The sequence below is a fragment of the Antennarius striatus genome, chromosome 2, assembly GCF_040054535.1.
Source record: "Antennarius striatus isolate MH-2024 chromosome 2, ASM4005453v1, whole genome shotgun sequence".
Classification (NCBI taxonomy): Eukaryota; Metazoa; Chordata; class Actinopteri; order Lophiiformes; family Antennariidae; genus Antennarius; species Antennarius striatus.
In genome coordinates this window covers 20,279,474-20,290,377 of record NC_090777.1, presented here as the reverse complement: position 1 = coordinate 20,290,377, position 10,904 = coordinate 20,279,474, and the positions used below count along the sequence as shown (strand labels likewise).

At 40.0% G+C, this 10,904-nt stretch overlaps 1 protein-coding gene across 2 annotated transcripts; it reads right to left on the bottom strand.

The window, feature by feature from the left end:
• Positions 1-21: 21 nt before the first annotated feature.
• On the bottom strand, positions 22-10,780 carry smc1a (structural maintenance of chromosomes 1A). Of its 2 annotated transcripts, XM_068325102.1 has the most exons (26): positions 10,431-10,780; positions 9,662-9,850; positions 9,067-9,179; positions 8,550-8,753; positions 7,773-8,011; positions 7,434-7,692; positions 7,152-7,292; positions 6,974-7,056; positions 6,667-6,766; positions 6,312-6,419; positions 5,966-6,151; positions 5,212-5,391; positions 4,287-4,433; positions 3,941-4,078; positions 3,737-3,853; positions 3,552-3,658; positions 3,320-3,461; positions 3,080-3,225; positions 2,842-2,995; positions 2,643-2,750; positions 2,377-2,533; positions 2,105-2,259; positions 1,838-1,989; positions 1,680-1,749; positions 1,422-1,532; positions 22-845 (listed from the first exon to the last, which is right to left on the bottom strand). In XM_068325102.1, the coding sequence occupies exons 1-26, from the start codon at positions 10,537-10,539 to the stop codon at positions 765-767; spliced, it is 3,696 nt and encodes a 1,231-aa protein (XP_068181203.1). In that variant the 5' UTR covers positions 10,540-10,780; the 3' UTR covers positions 22-764. The 2 variants fall into 2 exon arrangements, with proteins under 2 accessions (XP_068181203.1, XP_068181197.1); XM_068325096.1 differs by having other exon boundaries at positions 3,737-4,078.
• Between the last annotated feature and the right edge of the window lie 124 nt (positions 10,781-10,904).

The following is a 10,904-nucleotide window of genomic DNA, read 5'->3' as shown; positions in this document are numbered from 1 at the left end:
AAAAGTAAACAAGACCTTAAATAATTCAAATGTATTTATTGAAGCAAAGCAAACAATAAAACAGACTTGAGTTAGCCATACAACCTTAGATGATTCGTTTACTGATGACAGGTTTTGAGAAACCTCCGTGATCTCTTTAAAGCACCGGCAGTAGCTGGTAACTAAGGGTTTAATATAGCGACCACATAAGGTATGGACACAACATACTGTAACAAGTCTCCTCATTATGTTTAGCTGAAGAGCACATGATTTTTTGAAAAGCAAACACATCTGTTCAGAGGACAGGCAAGGACTATAAAACACACATTTGAAAAAAAGGGCCATACACAGTATAAAAGCTCTAAGAACAAATGATAGTGTTAGGCAAAGTCAGCAAATTTTATTTTTATCATTGATAAAATGTCTACGGTCTATTAAAAAAGGTTGGGTTCAATTTCACTTGATTACAATTAATTTCATTGATAATCATAATTATATATCATAATTATATCCCCAACTGAAAAAGGGCTAACATAGAAATGTACATGGATTCTGGCTGACTTGCATAAATGTACACAGATCTGGTTGCCGTTGTGAAGATAGACTCACAACTAAAACAAAACAAAAAAATCCAAGAATCCTCTACTCTAACATATCAAAACATAAACAAAACAATAAATGGGACCTACAGAATATATATGATGTTTGACTACAGATTATGTTAGCAATCCAAAGAGAGCAGGTGAACATCCGACTCGCCAAAACACCAGTCAGGAGTTCTCATCCTATTCATTTGGATTCGGGTTGGCGTCAGGATATTGGGAGAGGTCAAATGTGAGCACTTTACTGATGACACAGTCTCCTTGCTGTGCATGGAAAAGAAATATCAGTTAATATCATATGTACAGTATTTTCCGAACTAAAAGGCGCACCTAAAAGCCTTTAAATTTCTCAAAAACCGAAGGTGCGCCTTATAATCCAGTGTGCCTCATATATAAAAAGGTTGTTGTTGTTTTTAAGGGTGTCCATTGAAGGTGCGCCTTATAGTGCAAAAATACTGTATGTATGTATCTGTCAAGATGTTTGTGAACTACGACGCTTCAAATACAGAAGATTCACAAATGAGCTGCAAAATCTACATTATTGCTTCACACGGTACTCGTCGGTTTAATACCATTATTAACCACATCCCATTATTACTCTGAACCAGTCAATCATTTGTTTGAACATTAGCATACAAGTTGTGCTTTTTGAGGCCAAAGTGATATTTAACCGTCAATAAGTACTCTGTTCTTAAAATGTTTTTAATCATTACAGATTAAATGTAAATTAACATCTTCAAGACAGAACAAAATTCGGACTTTTGGAGGCTTGTAGATAAACTACAATAAACAAAGGTTCTATGCATTGTACTGTAAACATACAATAATGACAAAACATACCTCTGGATAGACACCGATAAGGGAGTCAGCCTTGGTGTAGAATTCTTCCTTCAGAGAAATAACAATGGCCTGGAAGTTTTGCACCGACTGGTCTTTGATGTAATTGGCCACCTTGGGGATACGGGGGGAATGATAAACTGCAATTTGTCTTTAAGGTGATGAGCAACAATAATTAACAAAACCACGACAAGATTTTGACATCACAAACAAAACTGATCGAAAAGTTGATGTCACTAAATCAGACATTGTTGGACAGACCTTGCCTATGTTGGTGTTGTCCAGGGCGGCATCAATCTCATCCAGGACAAAGAAGGGGGCGGGTTTGTAGCTAAAAACGACCAAGAGAAATGATGTCAAAAGATTCAAATGGCGCAAGTTTTATTTTGTGACATCAAATGTGTTTTAATACTGCATACCTGTGAATAGCAAAGAGCAAAGCCAAGGCTGCAACAGTCTTCTCTCCTCCTGACAAGTTGTCCATGGGTCTGAACCTCTTCCCCGGAGCCACGCAGTTATAGTTGATCCCGTCCAAATATGGTTCCTCAGGGTTTTCTGGGCCCAGGAACGCCTACAGGACAGGGACACACTCTTTAACACCTGAGATCTGTGAGTTTGTGTTGGCATATCAAAATCATGTAATTTATTATTTTTAAAAAATGAAACAAATAAACATTTAGGCGTACTTGGGCACTGCTGTTGCGTGAGAGGGCCTTGTAGATTTCATCAATATTGGTGGCCACCGATTCAAAACAATTATGGAATCGATCAAACCTTTCCTTCTTGATTTGCTCAAAGGCTTGCTTGGCTTTCTTGGCTCTCTTTCGAGCCGCTTCGAACTCTGAGGGAACAAATGAAACAGCCATAAGATCACAGACGACTCTAGTAAGGAACTGTAAACCTGCATCATTTTGTTTCTTCTCCATTACAGTAATACCTGGCCCTACTGCCAACTTACCGTCACTGGTCTCTTGGAACTTGTCCCTGACGCTCTCGAGCTTCTCCATGGCCTTCATGTTGGGGGCACTTATCCTCTGTAGGATACTCTGCTGCTCATTTAGACGCTGCTGCAGCGTGTTTGTTTCTGCCTTGATCTCTTCCTCTGACAGTGCATCCTGTAGGGAGTCAGGATGAAATTACCTTTCAGAGATATTATATCTCTAATACAAATGGCTCTTTCTCCCTCGTTCTTTCATCTCCCCTCGCATGATTCGGATCTTTTACCTTAAGGTCTTCTGACAGGTTGCTGTAGTCTATTTCTATGAGAGCTTCTTTAGCAAGAACACTGCTGGATGTTCTCTGGCTGCTGGAATCATCCGTCTGTGAACTCCCCTTCAAACATAAAACAAACAAAAGATGACATCTACTATTTCAGGTCCAGTGATGTACAGGTGAGAGCCTGTAAGAGGGTGTTTGCCTTTACCTCTCCCTGGCTGATGTCATCCATTGTTCCAGAGCGAAGGGGCAACCTGATATCCTGCATTTTGCAGGCTTGTAACAAGTTGTGACGGTCGCTGCGTTTCTGCTCCAGTTTGGTCTCAATGGCAGTCACTTCTTTCTGGAGCTGAGTCAACTCTCTGATGGGCACAAAAACAAGGCTCGTTACACAAATCTTTAAGAAACAGGAAATTACGTTCATACTTGTGTTCGCAGTCACTGACTTGTTGGCACCACCCAGTTTTTTGCGGATTTCCTCCATCTCATGGTTCTTATCATTGACTTCTGACTTCTTGGTAAGGTGCTGGTTCTTCAGGTCCTGCAACTGGGCCATCGTCTCATCTATTATTTTCATGTGTCTGTGCTCCTCCTACAGAGAAAATCACAAATAGAAACACGGCATTATTTCAAACTGAATGAAACCGTTTTGAGTTCAGAGTTCATCCTTCACTTTATATTTTTACCTTCTTAAGTCTTTCTATCTCGGCCTCATCTTTCTTGACAGTCTGTTCCCACATCATGACTTTCTCCTGGTCCTCCTTCAGTTGATTCTTCTCATAGTCTACTTGGATACCCAGGCGGGTTTTCTGGGTTTCAAACTCAAGACTGAAGCAAAAGGATGTTTACCCCAGTTAAACCACAGGAAGCCTGTGACAGGTTAACTTAAATGTATAAAGATGACCTTTTAAAACTCACCGCTTCTTCGCAATCTCATTTTGTCTCTTCACCTTTTCCTCTTCAAACTCTCTGATGTTCCTAACTCCAATCTCCTTACAGAATTCAACAAACACCTCATCCTCCACCTGAAAAAGACTCAACTTAATATTACAAGGCCAAATATCCACCAATGGGATTCAAACAATCAGTTTTGTCTATCTCACCAGGTTCATACGATCTCGCAAGTCTGTGATCTCCCTCTCCCGGGACTGGATGATCCTCTTGATGTCGTTGATACGAGGACCAAAGTTGGCCAACTCACTCTCTAGCTTAGACTTTTCCTGCATGGAGCAAGTAAAATGCACTTCAATGAGCAGTTTGAAGCAATAACAAACAACAGAGAGAAAAATACTGAGGGTATGTTGTGCCTGCATGTTGAGGGAGAGGTGACGAGTTTTTGTCTGTTCCAGATCACTCTGGGAATATTTCAGTCTCATCTGCAGACCGTGGGCCTGAGACTGCACCTGACGCAGCTCTGCCTCCTTTCTCTTGGCCTTCATTTGTTCCTTAAAAACACACATTCAGCAGGAACAATGTTGAGTTCACAAGTGGTGATACATCAAACTACAGTGATGACAGAAGAAAATTCCAGAGGAATTCAACAGAAACCTCGTCAGTACATCATACTTCATAAACACCCTTATTGCATATCCTGATAACCTATAGGGTCTCAGCCAGAACATCACTGATGTTGGTCTCACAAAGTATAATTACTTTGAGCTCGTCTGTGAGTTTTTCTTTCTTCTCCTTGAGTTTATCGACTGCCTTCTCATCCCAGCGCCTGGCTTTAGCCTTCAGGTCGCTGGCTCCTCCAGATATGACTCCAGACTTCTGGAACAGAGTACCATCCAGGGCCACAGTCTGGAAGTACAAAGAGAAAACGTCAGGCATAAGAATAGCTACATTTCAACTCAATATACAATAGATATAAAATGTCATGGCACAGAAATGAAATTAACATGTAGTGGTACCTCTACTTACGAATGTCTCTACATACGAAATTTTCTACTCACGAAATGCCTCAACAGGAAAATTTGCCTCTAGTTACGAAAGAAATTTCGAGTTACGAAACAAAAGACGAAGAGTTTTTTTGTCCATACAAAGCAAGAGATATTAGAAAAGCATGAAAAGGGGATGCGTTAGGTTGATCTCGCCAAAGAATATGGCCGTAATGCATCTACGATCACCACGTTATTAAAACAAAGGAGAATTTAAGGAGTTTAAGGCATCGCGTCGGTGCTTGGAGAAGTTCTAGAGGAGGACTGGAATTCACTCTGTTGCCTGGCATCGTGAGATAGGAGCGCATGAACCAGAGAGGGCAAAAAACAATGAAGACAGCAGTTAAAAAGTAAATGACCATCATTTCTATTCTTTGTTTTTTAAAGTATGCACAACCCTCATTTATTGTGTAATAATGTAATTGTAACATGTATTTGTTATATCTTTTGATGCATTTTTATGCTTTATAAAACATTTATGTCTGAATTTTGGGGGGCTTGGAATGGATTAGGGCTTTACATGGAAAACGCGTCTCTACTTACGAAATTTTCTACTTACAAAATTTCTTCCAGAAGAAATTAATTTCGTAAGTAGAGGTACCACTGTACATAAAAAAACATTTGTGATTAACGTCAAGTACCTTGTGTCTGTATGGTCCCCCAAAAGCGATCCTTCGTGCATCCTCTACATTCTCACAGACCAGGGCATTGCCACATGCGTACTGGAGCGCCTTCTTGATGTGGGGAGGCTCGTAGCGAATCACATCGATCACCAGTTTGGCTCCGCGCAGCTCTCTTAGTTTCTCATCAGTTGGTTTCACCTTTGATAAAACAAAGGCATAGTGTAATACTAAAAAATACATGTACTTAAATTGTTTTTTCATTATTAGGTGTCCCATTTTCAGTCAAAAAATATAGTTGGCTGTCAAAACTTCTAAATTACACACTTAAAATGCATTACACATAAGCTAAACCTGGATGGCCTTTCTTCTATTTTCATGTAAAAAAAAAAACTAAATGAGGTTTTTTTCAAGATGTGTATATCATTAACTATATAAAGTTTCCTTTATTAGACCCCCAAAGGGCAAATTATCTTTCCACTCCTGTTAGTGCTCATTACACGCATGTATATATGGTGCAGGCTCGAAACATACACACACAAACACACAAAGGGCCTGTAGGCATGTAAATAATGGTGCGAGGTAGAGCGGTGGGCAGGTCCCTCTTGGGGTGCCCCAATGAGCAACATATAAGGGGACAGTGCCTTGCTTAAGGGCACTTCGGCATTTCACACTTAAAACTTTTTGATTCACACGGGTCATGAACCGGCCACCCTCTGGTCCACAGCCCAACAACTGCTGAGCAAATCATTTCTCTGTACTGTCCAGTGCTCACCTCTAGGTAGTCAAGAGGAAGGAAGGTCTCGGGCTCCCCTCGCTGCTCCTTAATGTACTGAATACAGTCTCTGCCAGTCTTCTCTGAATCAACGATAATGGCGTCCATGTTCTTGCCCAAAACTTTGGTCACAGCAATCTGATACTTTTTCTGAGTGGGCTGGCACAGATCAATAAGACGACCATACTACAGAAGAAAAAAAAAATAAAAAAAGGACAACAGCACATAAGTTTATTTCATTACGATTTTTTAGATTACTTATTATGCATGACATCTACCCAATATTTTCAAACTACACCTTTGCAAAATTGGATTACATTGTTTCCACACCTATTTTCTCACTTACCACAGAGCCGGGGTAGAGTCTTTTGATGCTCTCCATGATTTCAGCCTTTCGTTGCTGGCGGCTGTTTTCCTGCCTGTCAATTCTGGCGTCTCCCAGCTGCTCCATTACCTACAGTAAAAAGCCAATGATGATGGGATTGGTTACAGAGCATTTTACATCTTAGTTTCACATGTCAAACACAAGTCGAACTGGCAGTAGTAACAGCGGGAGTGCAGACAGCACTTATTGAGCATTCTAGCCAACTAGCTTGGATTAATGTTCCACCATCATTTGTATGGTTAGAAATATTTTACATTAGTATTTACATTGTCTAGAGTGAGATATAATTTGCTTTTTTTTTGTGAGTTTAGAGCACCTGGTTGAGCTCCATGTTGATCTCATCAATTCTTCTCTTAGCCATCTCCACCTCTTCAGTCAGCTCCTCCTCCATGCGCTTCTGCTCGTCCAGTGACTGCCTGAGGGGACGAAGGAACATGAACAAAGGATTAAATAAAGATATTCAAAACGTAATAACCTGGTTCATAGCTCACTTTAAATGACACAAACTAAAACCTCTGACCAAGAACAGGTGGAGGGAGGAAACTATGGATTGACCATACGCTGTTGTGTTGGACAAGGGGGACCCCATATCTCCCCTTTGGTGGGGGAGAATGAGAACAAACCTGCTGGTGGAAATGTAGTCCTCTAATTTTTCAATACGCTTCTGATTTTCCTCAATTTCACGAATCTTCTGTTTGATCTTGGCCTGTAGAAAAAGAAAAACATGGTTGTGGTCATTCAAGGTAGTTCAAATCTACATATTTGGCCCTGAGAAATGTGGCAATGATTGTCTTAATTTACCTCTGTCTCTACTTTCTTCCTCTCCTCCAAGTCAAGGCGATCCTGATCGGCCTTCTGGTCCCGGTTGAACTTCTCCAGCTCCTGTGCCAGCGTAGCAGCCCGTTTACTGGCCTCCTCTTTTAGACGATGGTACTGCTTGACCTGGTGACACAAAAGTTAGGCTGTCTATAGAATGTACACTGGGATGTCATTATGTTTGTCTGATATTTGCAAAACAATCCATTCAGTTTACAGAATTACTCTTTTAAGGGCTTTTACACAGGCTCAGTTATAATATTACACCTGATTTTCCTCCAGTGTCAGATCTTGGCCCTGACTCTGGGCCTCTTCCTCCATGCGCTCTTCAAACTCTTGTTTGGCCAACTCTACTGCTTTCATTTCTTTATCCAGCTCATCCATGTCTGCCTTGCGTTTCTTGTACATCTTCTGGGCATTTTGCAGTGACTTGCGTGCTGCTTCTAGCTTCTTGATTTTGTGTGAGGTGTTTTCTTTGGCCTTGATATACTGCGGCCTCTTTTGATTCAACTCTGAGTCTTTCTCTCTGTGGGAAGAATTAAGAGATTAATGAATCATCAATCTAAAACATTATGTATACAGAAAGGCCATGTAGTTGTCACTTACTTAATTTCCTTCTCAATTGTCTGCTGCTCCCTCATCAGCCTGCCCAGCTCCTTCTTCTTGTCTTTCAGCTCCTCCTCAACATGGTCCATCTTTTTACGGTCCTTATCAATCTCCTTGTTCCGCTGACCCAGCTCTTTATTCAGCTTCTCAATCTCAGTCTCATTGTGATACAGCTTGAAGAGCTGCAACTGAACACTAGCCCTGGCAACTTCATCTTTCAGACGCTGGTACCGCTCAGCCTGGAAGAATAAGAAGACGAACTTTATTCACAAAAGTCCTAGCATCTCTTTTATCTGACCTCAGTAATTCTATTCTGTGTAGTTTAATTGGTAATGAACAAAATCCTGATGAAAAATAAAAACTAATTTACTCATTATTTGAGTTAATTTCTTTCTTATCTTGAGTTTGATCAGTAAAGCTGTTGAAAAACGAGAATCCGCAACACTCAAGGTTTGCTCCTCAGACACAGCTCTACCCACCACCCACCCACAATCACACATACCTTAAATTCATCCAAAACTACCAAATTCCTGATATTTTGACACTGAAAAAATACTGGCAGTACATAAAAAACTGACAAACAGAAAGCCGAAGCTTTTCAACAACAAACACTTCAAAACAACCATTTACTAAAAAAATGAAATGTGTTTCTTCCTAGTCAAAGGTACTAGTGGTTTTTGATTGTTTCAGAGCCAATGCAACTTTTTTCAAATGTAAATGTTTCAATGCCAAATGTCACTGGTACTGTTCTAGTCCTATAGATCAAAAATTGCATACCTCCTCTTTCTCTTGCTTGGCTTCTTTGCGCTCAGCAGCAATGTTTTTCTTACGATGGTAGTTGAACTGTGTGTCCTCCTCAGCTTTCACCATCTCTTTCTTCCTGCGGTCATACTCCTGGGCCAGCTCTCCAGACCGTGAGATTTCTTCAAACAGAGCCGTTCTTTCCTTGGGGTTCTTCATGGCAATAGACTCGACAGCACCCTGGTGGGGAAGTGGGCAAGGAAAAAACTGGGATTAACAGTAGCCACTGAAAACATTGTTATCAGGTGTTAATGTATTTACACTATAATTCTGACATTTTGGGTCTGTAATAAATCGCAAACTACATTTAAAGCTGCAACAACGTGTGGAGACACATGTATAGTTATATTATTCTCACAACAGAAAGTACAAAAAAATACAACTTGTCTGTTTCAGTGAACAATCATCATCAATTACTCATATATTGTAATAAAAATAAACAACTGCCAGTCAAGACTTCTCTTAGAACATGTTCATAGAAGGTCAATCTCACCTGGAAGACCAGGAAGTTCCTAGCCTTGATCAGAATGCCAAGTTTTTCAAGCTCTTCACTGTATTCAGGCAAGCCCACCACCTTGTTGTTGATGCGATACTCAGAAGATGACCCTAATGAACACATAGCAAGAATATTAATACGGGATAAAACAGGCCCACTGGCTTCATGCAATATCTGCACAATGAACTGTTCTATTAATCAATCTACAGAAACACAATTATCTTATAATAAAGACATACTTACATAACAAAATTGTCTGCCCTAACAAGTTCTGATAAATCTGTGACAAATAATTAGGTGCCAATTACAAGTCCCAACTTAATGTGGATGGATTCATCATAAATGTGAGCTCAGTGTAATACAGTGTTATAAAGTCTCTGGTTAAGAGGACCAAAAACATTTTATGACAGTTTCTAAAAATGTTTAATATTCTTATGGTTGTACAGCTGTACTTGAATATGTGACCCTGAAGCAACGTTTTTTTTCCCTTTACTGAATTTTAGTTTTTTGATAAAATTATTAAACTAATGTTTTCCCACAAAGATATGCATGAATGACATATGTGAATCCTTTATTACAACATGGCTCATACCAATGATGACCCTGGTGAAGGATCGTTCCTCTCCATCCTCCTCCTGGTAAACCATACTAACAAAGGCTCTGTTGGCAGCTGGTTTCCCCACTGGTGCGCCATGAATTAGATCCTTCAGAGTCTTCACACGTAAGTTACTGGTCTTTTCTGCCAAAACAAAGCTGATGGCATCCATAAGGTTGGATTTTCCTGCAATAGAGGCATTGCATTTATTTCACTGACATTGCACATACAAATAAACAATTTACAAACAAAAATGAGCACTGTATTCATCACGCTGTATGTTTAACGCTTCTGTCCATGAGTTTCAAAATGAGCAGCAGTCTATTTAAATTCATTTTTGAGAAGTTTCCTTTTGGTCATTGAGGTGTTGTTCAAATATACTAACTTTAATACAGTAATTAGTACCTCAATTGTATTCTAATACCACTTTCAATTATATCCCGTATTGGTAAACCTGGATGATAACACTAACCCCTACAAAACGTGACATTACGAAAACATTTCCAAAACGAAAAAGTTAAGTGCACTAAAAACAAAACTACACGTACGCTTACATGCAATGAAGAGGTTCTGTCATGAAACACAACACCGAGTTCGTTTAGTGGTCAAACCTTCAGCAGAACACACAACGCTAACATAACAACTATGCACGATTTACTTTATTTAAAGCCAGTGGGCAATAAATACGCTATGTTTACCGTTAGCAAAGGCTAGCAAGTCGTCTTATTTTAGCAAGCGACAAGCGGCTATTGCAATCAAAACATACCAGATCCATTGGGTCCGATGATTGCAGTAAATTTATGAAAAGGTCCAATAATCTGTCGTCCTTTATACGACTTGAAGTTTTCAATTTCTATCAGCTTTAGGTATCCCATCTCTGTCGAATGTCCTGCTGTTTCTGGAAAAAAATCCTCTGAATACAAGCTAGCAGGTCCAGTGTTAGCTTGCTAACGTGATAAAACCAGTTTTTAGGACCTATTTTTAAGACGAAGCCTAAACGAGGATGAATGAACGTGCAATCTATTACTGGAAAATACCGTTACATTATGAAATGCATAATTAGTTAAACAACGGAAACACATCAGAATCAGAATCTAGACCAGATAGACGCGATGCACTTGTGACAACAATGCGCCATTTTACAATGCAACAGGAAAACCTTCGAGCGCGCCAGACGCCAAACTCGCAGATTATCGCGAGATTACGTAAAAGCGTCCCTACCGCCGCTCGAAATAATCAG